Here is a 17,263-nt window from a genome sequence, read left to right as displayed (position 1 = left end):
AAGGCAGGAAATGCCTGAGGGGAAGTTACAGGGCCCCAGGTACTCCCCAAGCCCCACTTTGGCCCCACTGAGGAGCTGCTTTCCATAGCAGCCAAGTAAGGCCCCTTTGAGTTGCCCTGGAGTCGAGAGAGCTGTCCAACTGAGAGACCCTGCATTCCCTATTTTTCTACCAGTTCCCACCTCACTCCAGACCCTGACTGCTCCTCCTCTGTCAGTACCATTCCCAGGGCCTAGAACTATCCAAAACTGGAGAAACCCAGGAAACTTCGCTTCAGCCTAGGATAAAGAGCTGGCCTTGAACCCCAGTTCTGCCACTTCTGTCCTAAGGGTTCTTATGAAACTCAGTGACTTGAACCTCAGGTTCCTTCCCTGGGAAATGGAAACCATAATCTCCAATCATGTTATGACGATTAGCAGCAACAAATGAAAAGTATCCAGTTCAGGATTGGTACACAGTGGAAGGTCCTAAGCTTGGGAGACAATTGCAACAGAGGGTCCATCACTTTACAGATGAGGAACTTGAGGCATGTGACTTGCTCAAGACATTAATTAGCCTAAAAGAACAGGGCTAGGTTTCCTGACGTTCAGGCCAGTCCTTCAGTCCACAACCAAGTGAAAACTGCTGATGTCGATGGCCGGTTTTTGTGAGGGTAAGGAGCCCTTCCCTTCTGGATGGGGAGGTTTGTGGGTCATAGGAGCAATGAATGAGAGGCAATATGTCAGTTCATAAGTAAGACCAGACAGAGGGCATGGAGGTAATGCAAAAGGACTTCACATTGAGGACCCAGAGACAACAGGGACTGCTGTGGATCTCTCTGAGAGTGGGTTGTCTCAGATATGAGGTGAAGTAACTAATGAGTCTCTGAAGTGACTATCTGCATCTAAAACTATTGGAGAAAGAAGCTGGGATACCCACGGGCAGCCAGGAGGATTGGTAAACAGGAGATAGTAATAGGTCCTCTAATATTTGCCTGTTTTCCCCACAGACAAACAGCTGTGCCTTTACCTATATGGGGGGCTAGCACTGGGAGGGCTTCTGTTCCTGGTTGTGGTCATTCTGTCCACCTGTCTGTGTTGGCTCCATTGTAGAGGTGAGTCCCACCCTCACTTGCCACAATCACACCACAGCAATGTCTCCTCCCATGTCCTTTCATAATGCTTTCCCAGTCATCTCAATGGATCCAGAGAGGTCCTGGGTGATGAGGATGGTGGGAGTGGGGTGGAGTGGGTGAGAGAAAAGTGTCCAAAGAGTGAGGGAAGGACTTGGCCCAGGGGAAGCACAGGGAACTCAAGAGAGGAAACAGCAGCCTGATACCGGCCTCCCTGACGCTGAGATGAAGACTTGGCTCCTGGGCTCCACATCCTCCCCCAACAGGGCTGGGCCTGGGAAGCACACAATGGGAGGGCCATGCTGAGTTTCTTCTTTTTCTTCCAGTAAAGAGGCTGGAGAAGAGCTGGGTGAGTCTGGGAACCGGGGAAAGGGGAGGGCAAAAGAGGGCCTAAGTGGGAAGACAAGGGCTGAGGTGGAGACGTGCAGGCCAAGAGAAAAAGAAAAGGAAGGTCTGAGAATGAGAGGGTCAGAGAGGCAGAGAGAGAAATGAGAAATGAGAAGAGAGGAAAGAAACTGTATATAGATATTATTGTTAAGTGCCATTGAGTCAGTTCTGACCCATAGCAATATAGGGTTTTCAAGGAGTGGCTGGTGAGTTTGAACTGTTGACCTTGCAATTCAAACTGACCTTGTGGCTGAGTGCCACATGTGGACTCCATTTATAGATGAGAAGAGAAAATAAAACAGAAAGGAAAGGGAAAAATGAGAGACACAGTGAGGCACACAGAGAGAGAAACAGAAAACGAAAGAGATAAACCAAGAGAAAAGTAAAAGGGAAAAATGAGAAGGGGAGAAAATAGAGAATGAGAAAGAGTCAAAGAGAAAGGACGAGAAGAGGAGAAAACAAGAACTTAAGCTGGCAGAGAGAAGGGGAGGGGAAGGGGAGGAGAGTAAGAAGAGAACAGAGGATAGGAGACTGAGAAGGAAGCAATGAGATAGGAAAGGCAGAAGGTGGGGACAGAAACCTACAGGGAAGGAAGGGAGGGAGGTGCCGCCCTGTGCCTGATGCCAGCCCCCTCTGTGCCCACCCAGGCCCAGTCCTCAGAGCAGGAACTCCACTATGCATCTCTGCAGAGGCTGCCAGCACCAGGAGGTGCTGAAGGGCTGGGCCTTGGTGACAGAGATGGAGATGATGCCAAGGAGGGCCTTAGTACTGAGTATGCCATCATTGCCAAGAAAAAACCCAGCTGAGCATCCCCAGACACTTCTTTCCACCCCAGTGGGCGGGCAGGGTAATCCTGGGGTTCACCTAGTAAAGACTGTGGTCTCCTCAACTCTGTGTCTCATGCCTCCATTCAAAGCAACCAAAGTCAAAACTTAAGTGGCTTCACAACACCACCTCCATCACCACCACCACTGACTCTGGAATCCAGTGGTGATTATTGGATCAAGGAGGGAACTTAAGAACCCAAGCTTTCCTGAATGCCAAGAAAGAGTATTTTTCTGTGAGTCTGTCTAGACTGATGCTATTGACAAATAGGAAAAGGAAATGCTATAATCCCCACACCTCAGGAGAATTTCAGGATAACGTGTCTCAGCCCCCTGGACTTGGGAAAGATTGGGTCTTAGGATGGTGATGGAAGGGGGCTCTGGGTCCAATTTCAGGAAGTTTTTTCTTGAGCCTTTTTGGTATGGACTTGGTGGAGAGGACAGATAGGAGCCTGGGACCCTGAGAGGGGCATACTTGAATAGAGAGAAAAATACAAGAGACAGATAAGGGGGAGTGAGCGGAGGAGCAGAGACAGATTTCTTGGAGTCTCTTAAAGAAGGCCAGTGACCACATATCTAGAATCACTCTCCAGAGGCCATCCAGTGGGTGGCAGGGTACTTGTACATGATAGGATGGCCTGGAGTTCCCACGTGACAGGGCCCTGGTGGGAGAGACCACAGGAGTGGCTGAGCATTGCAGACTCTTTTCTTGGCCTCTGTCTCTCCCTCCCCTGGCCCTCTATTGTCCCTCCTGTCTCCTCTGTCTTTACCCTGAGCGCCATTACTCACATTGTCTCTGATAATAGATGGTGCTGCTTATGGCCACTGAGAAAAAGCTGAAGGCACAGAATGCAGCCCGAAGGAAGAGGATGAGGAGAATGGTGCTAGCCTCTAGCTGAGAGAATCCTGAATGTGGGGTGATGAAAATGAAAGGGCTTGGTAAACAGGTCTTTGAAGAAAACACTTGCACAGGCTTAGGGAGGGGCTATACAGGAATAAGGAATCTCAGGGGGCTTCCACTTCCAGGACATTGCCAAGTAGGACTACCAACCACCAAGGGCTACCTCCCAGAGCCTCACCTTTCTCCACCACCAGCGGAGTCCCATTCCCTGTGTCAAAGTCCAGACCCAGCACCTCCACTCTGCACAGTTAGATTCCAGCGTCATGTGCTTGGGTGTCCCGGATGTGCAGGTCTGCCTGGTGGTCACAGAGGAAACTGGCAGAGCCAAGGGGGGCCAGGTGGCATCAGAACTCTGGGGTTTCATTCCTCACCTCCTTCCCAGGGGCCTTTGTCCAGGTATCATGTGACAGAAACAATGGCAGGGCTCCCTCTGCTGGCATTAAGGAAGCAGGGCAGGGATGTGGTGGTGGTGTCCTGGGTTGGAATCTCAGGGGGCTGGTCACCCAGAGAGCATAAGATCCTGGGGGACAAATGGAAGACCCAGAAAACACCTTTTCAGTTACACCAAAATGAAAAGACCAAGAGACCTTGAAGTCAAATATCCAGTTATCCCACCACAGAATATTCATGGGAACATGAACTTTGGGTAAACCTTCCTCATTCAACCTTCTCCTCTTTAGCAATCTAATTTCTTAACCTTGCTCTTAAATGGTTTTTCATATTCTTTTCCATGCCAACTCTCACTCTCACACCCCTTCAACACACTCCAGCTACACTCACATGTAACTTGTCTTGTTGGAATCGAACCTGTCACAGTCAAATTGAACGTTATTAATAAAATACTGCCTTGTTTACTAACATCATTAATTACATGATTCCAAGTATTAGTTTAGTACTAATGACATGTCTCACTACAGCACTTTTTTTGTTAATGTCAAAGAGCATTAACTCATTCAATCTTCCAAGTAAGGGCATGGTTGCAATAGGCTGAGTTGTTCTTGTTAAGTGCTGTTGAGTTGGTTCCGATGCATAGTAAGCCAATGAGCATAGGTTTTCTGATGAGCAACTGGTGGGTTTGAACTGCCAACCTTTTGGCTAGCACTCCAGAGTATATATCAGAGGCACCCAAAGACTTTCTGAATGTCAATTCCTGGGCCCTACTGCCAGGAATTTTTGATTCAGTAGGTCTTCAGAAAGGAACCCTGGTGGTACAGTGGTTAAAGTGTTCTAACATTCTAACTTAGGTTAGCTAAAGCAGTGGCTCCCACTTTAACAATGTGGCAGCAGCTTCTGTACAGATTCCTGTTGCTGTTGTAAAGTGCTGTCAAGTCGATTCTGACTCATAGCAACCCTGTACAGAGTTTCTGAGGAGCAGCTAGTGAGTTTGAATCACCGACCTTGCAGTTTGCATTCTAGTGCTTATCCTATAGTACCACACCCGGAGTCTGCAAAAATTACAAGCTTAGAAACTGTATAGAACAATTTTACTCTCTTTTATAGGGTTGATATGAGTCAGCATTGACTCAATGTTAATGGGCTTTGGGGTTTGGAGGTCTAGAGTGGGGGTCTCAGGTGATGCTGCTGCTGCTGATTTGGAGTCATACTTTGAGAAGCACTAGTTAAGGAGGCCTGGTTGCACAGTGGTTAAAGCACCCAGGGTTTTGCCTCAAGGTGGTGGTAGGAAATGCTTCTCTGGGGAAAGATAGGAGCAGTCTGCTTCCATAAACATTTATACTCTTGGAAACCCTGTCCTATATTGCAGCTATGAGTCAGAACTGACTTGAAAATATGGTGTTTGGGCACCTAGTTAATGAATATTTTTGATAGCTAAAGTCTCTCTGTTAATTACACTCACTTTCATTTAAAAATTAAGACATTTATTTTACATTGAATTAGATCTTCCTGGTGGTTAAATGCCATCGAGTTGGTTCTGACTCATACCAACTTTGTATAGGGTTTTCAAGGAGCAGCTGGTGGGTTTGAACCACTGACTTTGCAGTTAGCAGTCCAGTGGTTATCCTACAGTACCACACTGGGACCTCATCTAGCCACTAGATAATCTAGTTGATTAAATCTAGACCCTAGAAAATCTAATCTATTAAGCTCTTCAATTTAAAGCTGGTCCTTGCCTTCAAGCCCCTCCTTCCTTCAAACCTATTTATGGTTCCTTTCAACCTTTTCAGGAAGGAAGCTGAGAAAAATAAGGAATCAAGGGTCAAACTGGAGATTACCCTCCCAGCCAGGTGACAGGGAAATTCAATGTGGGGTGGGGAGAAAGTAGTGAAATGGGAGAGTTCTTAAGTATCAGCTTTATGGACTATTCCTCTCCCTTTTCCTATTTAATGCTCTTGGGCATCATTTGTCCAGTTTCTCTCCCTCCCCGACTCCTAGCCAGACACTCTTCAAAAACCCTGTCACTGGATGTACCATGATAAAGATGAGCAACAGCGTCCAGGTCATGTCGTGGTTGAGTTGCTGAGGAAACCTAAGCAGTGAGGTTGAACAACCTACTACTTGGGGCCTTTAGTCACCACTGGGGCTGAGGACCTTCTTATGACAGACAGGACTCTAGTATGTCTCCCTGAGGAGAGAGGAATGCTGCCAATGAAGAGATTTCTAGGCAGCATGAGCCTGCGTGGGCACGTTGCCAAAGTGAGAGGAACAGACTGGGGCTCAGATATCTGGCAAGGAAAGGGTGGGTAGACAAGGATAAGTAAGCTAGTGAGACCAGGTTGAGGGTCTCCTGTTTTCTGAGGTTCACAAAGGCCAGGCCTTTCCCAGAATAAGTCTCCAGGAACCCTCTGGACCCATCTCCACTATCTAGAACAGTGTCCAGGTCCACCTTTCCTTTTCCCTTGAGTCTGGTCCTCCTGCTTGTCTACTCCCGAATGTATACTGGAATATAGGAGGTGAGGGAGTCTTGGCATGGTGTTGTAGGATAAGTACTGGACTGCTAACCACAAGGTCAGCAGTTCAAATCTACTAGTTGTTCCTTGGAAACCCTATACAGGGTCACTATAAGTCGGGACCAACTCCACGGCACCTAACAACAACAACATAGGAGGGAAGGAGAAGTAAACTGACTGGTGTGGAGGGGTAGATGGAAAAGGTGGCTAGGGACTTTGTCTGGAAGGTGTATTTATATAAATTGTGTTGCTTGGGTGATTTGGCAGGATGAGTGCTGCTGATGGAGAAGTTCAGACTGATTCATACTGAGCTCTCCATTAAAGGAATACATCCCCAGCAGAGGTCAGCTGTACCTAGTGCATTCCAGAAGGACTCCTCACCCACTGGGAAATCCACTCATCTATTATTTTATTCACCATTTAACTACCACTTACTGAGAACTTACAAAGTATCCATTGCATGAAATGTATGGTGAATTTTATAGACCACAAAGGAAAGACACATTGCATTACATGTACAAGAGTATGTCATGTATTTATTTACACACTTGCTTGAGATAATGTAGCACACAGAAAAGAATGACCCCATGTAATATGCCAAGCGAAACATGTACCTAGTTACAGTGCAGTGAATTATTCATTACCCCTTCTAGCCATGGTTTTTGTAAATTCTTATCAAATGACTTTTTCCTGATGGATCTGGGTCTGGGTACGAAAAGAAAAGATGGGGACAGATACTAATGGATTATACAATTCAGTTGTGAGTGATTGTCACAGGACTAATTGTGATTGATCAATTTTACCATCCTACTTGGTATAAGGCTCCCTGGTAGCATAGTGGTTATGAATTGAGCTGTTAATCTCACGGTCAGCAGTTCGAAACTACCAGCTGTTCTGCGGGAGAAAGATGAAGCTTTCTGCTCCCATAAAGATTTACAGCCTCAGAAACCCTGTACAGGGTCACTGAGTCGGAACCGACTCCACAGCACATAACAACTGGGTATAAAGGGAGCTCTCATAGTATAGTGATTACAAGTTGGGCTGCTAACCTCAAGATCAGCAGTTCCAAACTACCAGCTCCATGGAGAAGAAAAATGAAAACTTTCTGCTCCCATAAAGATTTACAGTCTGAAAAACCCTATGCAGGGTCTCTATGAGTTGGCACAGACTCATATGGCAAACTATCACCACTGAGTATAAAATGAACCATCTCAGAAGCAGAAGTGGGGATTTCACTATTGAAGAGTCAGGAGTAGAGCACATCCTCTGGACCTCATGATTTCTGAACATTTAACTTTCTCAATACAGGGCCAGTATGCTGTGACATCAGAGAAGTGACAGAGGAATGGCAGCAGCAGAACCAAGAGCCAGAGCAAGTGAAGCAGAATGACTTTGGCAGTAGAATTGTTAGTGTAGTAGGGTGCCTCCAGGTGTTTAACTGAGGGGCTATGTTGGCTGACCTACGGAACTAGAGCTGAGTGCATTTAGGCTGAGGTTTACAGGGAAGTAGATTGTCCTTTGGGCATTGATTGTTGCGTTATTGTGAAGTGCCATCAAGTCGGTTCCGACCCACAGCGACCCTGTATAAGGTTTCGGAGGAGCAGCTGGTGAACTTGCACCGCCGACTTTGCAGTTCAAACGGTTTTGCAGTCTGGCGCATTAACCCACAGCGCCACACCAGGACTCCTAGGCATTGATTAGCAGCCTTAAAAGAGTTTCGTAACATTGTCTAGGCAGAGAGAGGCCTGCCTATGGGGACAGCTGAGAATGACTGTCCTAACTAGAAGAACTGTGTCCTGGGCATTTCTGACTGCCTGTTAGAATTGCTGGTGGTACTCTAGGATAAGCACTGCACAGCTAACCACAAATTCAGCAGTTCAAACCCACCAGCTACCACTCAAGAGAAAGATGAGGCTTTCTGTTTCTTTAAAGATTTACAGCCTCAAAAACCATATACAGGTTCGTCATGAGTCAAAACTGACTCAACAGCACCCAACAACATTTTAACCTATTAACTTCCTTAATGAATCCCATAGCTGTGAGTACGGTGTCCGAGTTCTGTGTGAACACTACAGTGAATTATTGAACCAGCTGAACAGAGAGGGCTGTGGAGGGATGGTTTGATGCTCATTTTTGTACCAGACCTTACTGCACACTTCCTCCTTAAATCCTTTTATGGTAACACAGTTTTACTTTCTGTCTGTGCTGCTAGCTTTGTTTCATAATATATTAATACACTGCCCAGTTTCTAGACTTCAGAGCGCAGCGATTTGGAACATTTTGATGGGGAGAGGTGTATTTAACAGTAAGGAGTAGAGTCATGCTAGATTCATATGCCAGCTCTTCACTAACTATATAATCTTTTTTTTTTTTTTTTTAGTTTTATAATCATGAACAAATCATGTCACCTTTCTAAGACACCTGAGAGGAGCCCTGTTAGCACAACGGTTAAGTGCTCAGTTGCTACAAAAAAATTGGAGGTTCAAAATCACTAGTTGCTCTGTGGGAGAAGAAATCTGGTAATCTACTCCTATAATGAGTCCAATCAAGTGAGTAGTGACTGGAATCTTAAAAGCTCATAAGTGGCCACCTCAGGTGCAAGTATTGGTCTCTTCTTGTCCAAAGGAAAAGAGAGTGAAGAAAATTGATGATGCTTGGAAACAATTAGTCCATTGAACTAATGGATTATGGAAACATCAGTGTCCATAACCCTGAGACCAGAAGAATTAGATGGTGCCCAGCTACCATTACCAACTGCTCTGAAAGGGATCACATTAGAGGAGGGAGTGGGAGGAAATGTGGATCAAAACTCAAAATGATTTTAAAAAGACCAGGCTTACTGGTCAAATGAGACTGGTGGAAGCCCAAGACTATGGACTTTGGTCAACTTTCAGGTCTGGAACTGAACTCATCCCTACGACTCAATTTTCAGCCAAGCAATAGATAGGGATATGAAAGGACAACGAGACTGGTGAGATATGAACACCATTCAATACCACAGGAGTCAATCATTTGAGATCAAAAGGGCAATATTTACCCAAGAATAAAGTTCAGAAGGGTTGGGAAAGAAGGAAGAATGGAAACAAGAAATACAAGAGGGAAGTTGCCTAAGTGGTGTTACATTTGCTGTTGTTGTTAAGTGCCATCGAGTAGTTCCAACTCACAGAGACCCTAGATAGAGTTTCCGAGGAGTGGTTGGTGGGTTTAAACTGCCAACCTTTGGTTTACAGTCTAGTGCTTATCTTACAGCATTATATCAGAACGTTTAGGGGATTGAGATCATTGAGATGAAACAAAGTGTATGATTTTGTGGAATGTAAAACTAATTATCTGTTCTCTAAACCTCCACTCAACTCATTAAAAAAAAAAAAAAGGTTAAAATCTTAAAAATTCCAACATTGCTGTTGTTAGGAGCTCTGGTAGCGTAGTGGTTACGAATCGGGCTGCGAACGTTAAGGTCAGCGGTTCGAAATTACCAGCTGCTCCGCGGGAGAAAGATGAGGCTTTCTACTCCCGTAAAGATTTACACCCTCGGAAACCCTGTACAGGGTCGCTATGGGTCGGAACCGACTCGACGGCACTTAACAACAACAACAAATGCAAAACAACAAAACACTGCCCAGTCCTATTCATCCTCACAATTGTTACACTTGAGCTAATTGCTGCTGCCACTGTGCCAATCCATCTCATTGGGATCTTCCTCTTTTTCAATGACGCTCAACTTTACCAATCATGATGACCTTCTTTAGGGACTGGTCCCTCCTGATAATAGGTCTGAAGTATGAGAGATGAAGTCTCACCATTTGGCTTTTGATGAGCATCTTGGTTGTACTTCTTCTAACACAGATTCATGGTTCTTCTGGCGGTCCATGGTACTTTTAATATTCTTCTCCAACACCATAACTCAAATCTATCAATTATTCAACAGTCTTCCTAATTCATTGTCCAACTTTCACATGAATATGAGGCTACTGAAAAATACCATGACTTGGGTCAGCTGAACATTAGTCCTCAAACTGATATTTTAGCTCTTGAACTAAGAGCTCTTGAACTGAGGACTTGTGCAGCAGATTTGCCCAATGCAATATGTCATTTGATTTCTTGACTGCTGCTTCCATGAGCGTTGATAATAGATCCAAGCAAAATGAAGTCGTTGAAAACTTCAATCTTTCTTCATTGATCATGATGTTATTTATTGGTCCAGGGGTGATGATTTTTGTTTTCTTTATACTGATATGCAACCCATACCAAAGGCTGTGGACTTTGATCTTCATCAGTAAGTATTTTATGTCCTCTTCACTTTCAGCAAGCAAGGTTGTATCATCTGCATATTGCAGGCTGTTAATGAGTTTTCCTCCATTCCTAGTATCACATTTTACTTCATATAATCCAGTTTGTTGGATTATTTACTCAGCATACAAATTGAATAAATATGGTGAGATAATACAACCCTGGCACACATCTTTCCTGATTTTAAACCATTCAGTGTCCCTTTGTTCTGTTCAAATAGCTGCCTATTGGTTTATGTACACGTTCCTCACAAATATAATTAAGTGTTCTGGAAAACCCATTCTTTGCAATGTTATCCATAATTTACCATGAGCCACACAGTGGAAAGCCTTAGAACTGTCAGTGTTGTTATTATTGTTAAGTGTGTTGAGTCAGTTCTGACTCATAGTAGTCTTGTACAGGGTTTCCAAGGAGTGGCTTGTGAGTTTGAACCACCAACCTGTGGTTCAACCTGACCTTGAGGTCTAGTGCTTTATCCCACAGCACCACACAAGTATCATCAAGAGACTCCAGAACAAAACACTGCCCGATCCTCGGCCAACCTCACAATTGTTGCCACGCTTGAGCCCATTAATGCTGCCATTTTGCCAATCCATTTTGCTAGGAGTCTTCCTCTTTTTCTCTGACCCTCCACCTTAACAAACATGATATCCTTCTCCAGCGACTGGTCCCTCCTGACAATATGTCCAAAGGATGAGAGACGAAGTTTGACCATCCTGGCCTCCAAGGAGCACTCTGGCTGACTTCTTCCAATACAGATCTGTTGGTTCTTTTGGCAGTCCATGGCACTTTCAATATTCTCCTCCAACACCATAACTCAAAAGCATCAATTCTTCTACAGTCTTCCTTACTCACTGTCCAGCTTTTGCATGCGTATGAGGTTATTGAAAATACCATGGATTGGGTCAGGCACACCTTAGTCCTCAAACTGACATCTTTGCTCTTCAACACTTTAACATGGTCTTGTGCAGCAGATTTGCCTAATGCAAGACATTGTTTGATTTCTTGACTGCTGCTTCCGTGAGTGTTGATAGTTGATCCAAGAAGAATGAAGTCCTTGATAACTTCAATCTTTTCTCCGTGGATAAGAATCTAGATATGGGAGTATTTAAAATAAAACAAACTGACAAAACTGAAAATAGGGAACCAGAGATATCAATGTGTAATGAAGTCAACTACAAAGCAAAAAGAGGGGATATTGTATATAGAGAACTTCCAAGTGGCAAGGAAGTCAAGTAGATTTCAAGACAAACCAGACTGTTTTAAGTAGGGAAAAATCAATAAATTGCAGGATAAGCTCAAAGAAAAATGATACACCGGCACATCAAAATAAAAAATGAGGAAAATTAGAAAGATTTAGTAAACATTCATGCAACAGAAATGAAAATGAAAACCCACAAACAAAATGAACTCAGCATAGAAAAGTACGTGGAACAAAGAAAGCAGCAGCACCACACAGAGAACAATGCCAGCAATCAATTCATGTTGTTGTTGTTTGTTGTTGAGTGTCATCGAGTTGGTTTTTACTCATAGCGAGCCATACAGGGTTTCCGAGGAGCATCTGGTGGGTTTGAACTGTCGACCTTGTTTTTTGAAGTCCAGTGCTGATCCTACAGGAATCCCTAATCAATTCATACCTATTGATAATTACACTGAATGTAATGGATTAAATGTACCAGTCAAGACACAAAAAGAGCAGAATGAATATGAAAACAGGATCCTTCAATATGCTGTCTACAAGAGACATATAAAAAAGATGGAGACAGCCTAAATGCCCATCAACAGAAGAATGGTTAAACAAACTTTGGTACATATACACAATGGAATACTACAAAACACTAGAGAATAATGAATCTGTGAAACACCTTACAACATGGTTGAACCTGAAGGACATCATGCTGAGTAAAATTAGTCAATCACTAAAGGACCAATATTGTATGATACCAACATTGTAAAAAGTTAAGAAAAGGTTTCTTGATAAAAGAAACAATCTATGATGGTTATCATGGACAGGAGAGGGAAAATTATTCATGGGCTAGAGGGTTGACACATGTTAACATGGGTGACAGGACAGGCAGTATACAAGAGGGAGGTTAGCAGAGGAAAGATGAAGGTGGTGGGAGACACAGGGAGGAATGCAAGAGTTAAAGTGAATAGAGGTAAATACTGTTAAATGTTGGTACATGGAGGGGATTGCAGATAAAACTGATGATCTGCTCTGTAAATGTTAATTCAATTCATAATACAACGTTGAAAAAAAACCAAAAAACAAAACAAGAAGTACAACTCAAATGCTCCTGAAAAGCCAGGATTTCTAAACTTCATCTCTCATATTTGGACATATTATCAGGAGTCCTGGTGCGGTTGTGGCACTGGACTAAAAAGTCGGTTTGAACCTCATCAGCTCATCAGCTACTCCTGGGAAACCCTATACAGGGTTGCTATAGGTGGGAACCTACTAGACGGTACTCAACAATATAACAACCAGTCACTGGAGAAAGGCATCATGCTTGGTAAAATGGAGGGTCATAGAAAAAGAGGAAGCCCCAACAAGATACATTGGCACAGTGGCAGCAGCAATGAGCTCAAGTGTAACAACCATTGTGAGGATGGCACAGGAACCGGAGGTGTTTCCTTCTGTTGTGCACAGGGTTACTATGAGTCAGAACTGACTCGACAGCACCTAATAACAACTCTAGCCTGTTAGGCCACTAAGAGTGAGAATCTATTCAGTGACAACAGCAAGAAGCCACCTAGTAAAACCACACATGTCCCATAAATCTGGGAAAGACCCACTCAGCTGTTGTTTTCTGTCAGCCAGCGAAGGACCATTTACCGTCAGGGTGTGGGACATAGGTGATATGGCAAGGCAAGGGCTGCCCCCTGGTGGTCATCCAGCATTAGGTATGCCTCAGGAGTCCTGATGTGGCGCTGTGGGTTAATGTGCTGGACTGCAAAGTCGGCTTGAACCACAAGGTTGGCAGTTCAAGCTCACCAGCCACTCCTTGGAAACACTGTACAGGGTCGCTATGGGTTGGAACCGACCCGACGGCACTTAACAACAAGACATCAACAAGTGGCTTTTCTCAACTAGACCTTCCTTCCTCCTTCAGTTTCTGCCCTGTCTCTTATCTTGTTTCATTCTGTCACCTGCCCATCTCCACCTCAAAGAGTTGATGTGGGGGGAATTGCTTCCTCAGCTTCAACTGTGAGAAGCCCAAAGTTTGGAGAGAGAGGGGAGGTTACCACCACTGGAGGGACTAGGGGAAGGAATGGACAATTGGTCCTGAGACCCCAGGCCCATTAATTCACTGCCTCAAGATGTTTGATAATATCTAGGAAATGTTCATCATTTTACCTGCCGTAAATATAAACCAGAGTCATAGTTTTGTTTGCATGAAATCTAACTAATTACTCATGTACAAATATCCTCTTTCAAACTCTTATATTTTTGTGGGATATATGAATATATATATATATCCTTACCCATTCGGCCTGTCTCAATCCATGTATCTATGCACAAAACACTGTTGTTCCAAGGTTGTGTATATATCACTATTTACATCTACCCCCATTAGCTCATGCATACCTCTATGTCTTCACCTGTCTTCATTATTCTTCTGCCACCCTCCCTCTTCTTGTGTATCACCTTCTCCCTTCTTGTAGAATGCCCTCCCCATCACCCAAGGGTGAAGCATTTTCACAGTACACATACAGTTGCATGGGAATACTCGATGGGGACTAGTCCATGTCCCAGGACAGTGTGGCTTACAAGTCAAGCCAGCCTGTCTGGGTTTTGGCTCCACTACTTACAAATCTGTTAATGAGTTGTTAAGTGCCATAGAGTTGGTTCTGGCTCTTAGGGCCCTGTATAAGGTTTCTGAGGAGTAGTTGGTAGGTTTGAACTGCTGACCTTGTGGTTAGTAGTCTAGTGCTTATCCTACACCACACCAAGACCCAATGTGACAGTCATCAGTAAACTTCCAGACCCTACTATACCCCAGTTAATCCCAGTTCCTCCCCAGTCCTGACCATGCCTGGACTAAAGGGTATCCAACTCTCCCTTACCTCTTTTCTCTCCCTAAGAGATTACCAGCACATTTGTAAAATCCAAAAATATTGTTGAATTTTGAATACAGTTAGATATTTTCTTGGTCTTTCAATAATAAACTCTGGTATGTGTATGAATTTAAGGACCCCTTTCAATAACTTTAGAGTTCTTTTCTAGTGCAAATAGTTAAGCATTAGGCTACTAACAACCTCTGCCTCCAGAGGCAACCTGCTCCCAAAAGTTCACACACATAAAACCCCTATGGAGTATAGTTCTTCTCTGCAACACACGGGGTTTTGATAGCAACTGGTTTGGGGCTTTTGATTTTTCAAGAACTCTGGAGTCCCTTGATGATACAAACATGTTCAACTTATAACCTAAAGATTGGAGATTCAAGTCTACCCAGAGGTACTTTGGAAGAAAGGTCTAGTGATCTACTTTGGAAGAAGTAGCTGCTGAAAACCCTATGGAGTACAATTCTACTCTGACATATGTGGGGTTGCCATTAGAACAGACTCAGTGCTAACTGATAACTAGCAGATTCGTTTTATCTGTTATTGAACTTCATATATGTTAAATCACACAGTATGTCCTCTTGTGTCTGGGTTCTTTCACTCTGCTTAGTGTCTGTCAGATTCATCCATGTTGGAGCATGTATCAATAGTTTGTTCCTTTTTTGTGTGTGGATGATATTCCATAGTATGGATGTACCACAGCCTGTTTGTCTATTCACCTGATAACCTACTAGTGGCTTGTTTCTAATTTTTTTACTATTATGAATAAATCCGCTATGAACATTCTTAGACAAGTGTCACAAATGCCTTTTCAATACCCTACCTTCACAGTTCCTTCACCTTCCCCACTCCAACCTTCACCTTGACTCTATATGACCAATGCCTTGGATCTGGTCACCCTGGTAACTGTTCCACTGTGAAATCTTTACTTCCTCTTTCTTAGGGAAAATAAATACAGTTAGATCTGAGTATCCATACCCTCAGCCTCCTGTACCCTACATTCTTGTTTTCACATTATTTTCCTGGCAGGAAAATTTTCAGTTGTTTCTACCACTTTATTTCAACAATTTTTTAGTATCTAACATGTGCTTACCTAGACAATCTTGTCATAACCACAATTTTAACTACTGCTATTCTCTGAGTCCTGGTGTGGCACTGTAAGATAAGCACTGGACCCCAAGGTCTGTTTGAACCACAAGGTCAGTGGTCCAAACTCACCAGCTGCTCCTTGGAAACCCTATAAAGAGTAGTTATGAGTTGAAACGAACTCAGTGACACTTAACAATGACAATTCTTTGTTGAGGAGCCCTGGTGGTGCAGTGGTTAAGCACTCAGCTGCTAACTGAGAACCCACCAGTGGCTCCAGGGGAGAAAGATGTGGCAGTCTGCTTCTGTAAAGATGACAGCCTTGGAAACACTTTGGGGCAGTTCTACTCTCTCCTATAGGGTCTCTATGAGTCAGATTTGACACAAAGGCAATGGATAGTTCTCTGCTGAGTCTCCACTCTAGATCTCCACCCCAAACCTCTTTCTTGAGCTCTTGGTTCAGAATATCTAACTACTCTCTAGTCACCACTCCCTAAATGTTTCATGTGCACCTAAAAATCATTATTATTCATTCACCTAAACCCACTCACCTCCTCTATAGTTCCTTATCTCACTGATGGAAATGATTCACCCTGTCACTTAAGAAAAAAATCCTGGGATCCATACAATTCTGCTTTCTCTTTCAATTCCCCCATCCAAACAATCTGTCAGTCCTGTCCATTCTGTTCCTAAAATGTCTCTAGTGTCTTCCCTGCATCATCATTCCCATTGCTAGCAAAGGCAGTGGGATGAAACAAGTACATTTTCTTTTTGACAGCTCTTGTGGATTCTTCTCAATATAATTCCACCCCTTCCCCCACTAAGCAACAAGTCTCATCCATCCATTAAACCACATCTTCATAGAATGCCTTCCATGTGGCCAGACACCATATCTTCATCTTTCCTTATCACTCTTTTAAATCTCCCTCATTTCTTTTCACATCTCTGTCCGTGTCACCATCTTTATTCATATCACTCATTTCTTCCCTATCTCTTTACCCACAGCCCACATCTCTCTATACATCTCTCGAACACATCTCTCTTTCCCTCCTTGTCTTTGTGTTTTCTCTCTATAAACACGCACACACACACGGCTAACTCTAAAATCAAAAAGTATTGCTACTATAATTCCAGTCCACACATACACAGATTTCTTCCAAACAAAATATGTTTAAATGTCTCTCTGCCACCGTGGATCACTGCAGACAAGTTCTCTCAGGAATATACGTGTCTTGGTCTCACTAGGGTGCTTTCAAAAACAATCTCATAAAAACAGTGGCTTATTGCAGGGTATACCGTTTGGTTGACTGATGATGCATGGAGGAGATTGTAACCATAGCAATGAAACAATATACGATAGGATGAATGTAAAGCTAATGTTCTCCCATGTATACTAGCACATAATTCACAATAAAACATTTAAAAATAAAACAAAAAACAGTAGCTTCTGAGAGAATTTGCCAGGCCAGTTAAATTCAAGGCAGAAAGTTCAGCTCAGAAGGTTAAGGTGACTGGTTTTTGGATTCCTAAAGGGTAATCTTGATTGATTTTCTCAAAGAACACAGAACAATCATGGGGGCTTATTAGAAAGAAGTTTTAAGAAAATTGAAAACTGTATTACTGAGGAAAATTCCAGGAAAGTTATGACAAGGAATTTCTTTTCCATTAAACAGTACATTCTTTGAAGGTAGCAAG

At 43.5% G+C, this 17,263-nt stretch overlaps 1 protein-coding gene and 1 pseudogene across 1 annotated transcript; one reads left to right on the top strand and one right to left on the bottom strand.

Moving 5' to 3' along the window:
• The first annotated feature begins 631 nt into the window (after window positions 1–631).
• Window positions 632–2,302, top strand: LST1 (leukocyte specific transcript 1). Its single transcript, XM_006875671.1, has 4 exons — window positions 632–650; window positions 987–1,091; window positions 1,436–1,458; window positions 2,144–2,302. Exons 1-4 carry the CDS (start codon window positions 632–634, stop codon window positions 2,300–2,302), a joined length of 306 nt encoding a protein of 101 aa, XP_006875733.1.
• Window positions 2,303–2,902: 600 nt separating this feature from the next.
• LOC102817983 lies at window positions 2,903–3,850 on the bottom strand (annotated as a pseudogene).
• Between the last annotated feature and the right edge of the window lie 13,413 nt (window positions 3,851–17,263).

Source organism: Chrysochloris asiatica, unplaced genomic scaffold (genome assembly GCF_000296735.1).
Source record: "Chrysochloris asiatica unplaced genomic scaffold, ChrAsi1.0 scaffold00333, whole genome shotgun sequence".
Classification (NCBI taxonomy): domain Eukaryota; kingdom Metazoa; phylum Chordata; class Mammalia; order Afrosoricida; family Chrysochloridae; genus Chrysochloris; species Chrysochloris asiatica.
Note: the sequence above shows the minus strand (reverse complement) of the source record. Positions and strands in the feature narration are given on the sequence as shown.

Coding starts and splice junctions, on each gene's coding strand:
- LST1 (XM_006875671.1), top strand. Junction 1,092..1,435: donor GTGTTGGCTCCATTGTAGAG/GTGAGTCCCACC, acceptor TTTTTCTTCCAG/TAAAGAGGCTGGAGAAGAGC. Junction 1,459..2,143: donor AGAGGCTGGAGAAGAGCTGG/GTGAGTCTGGGA, acceptor GTGCCCACCCAG/GCCCAGTCCTCAGAGCAGGA.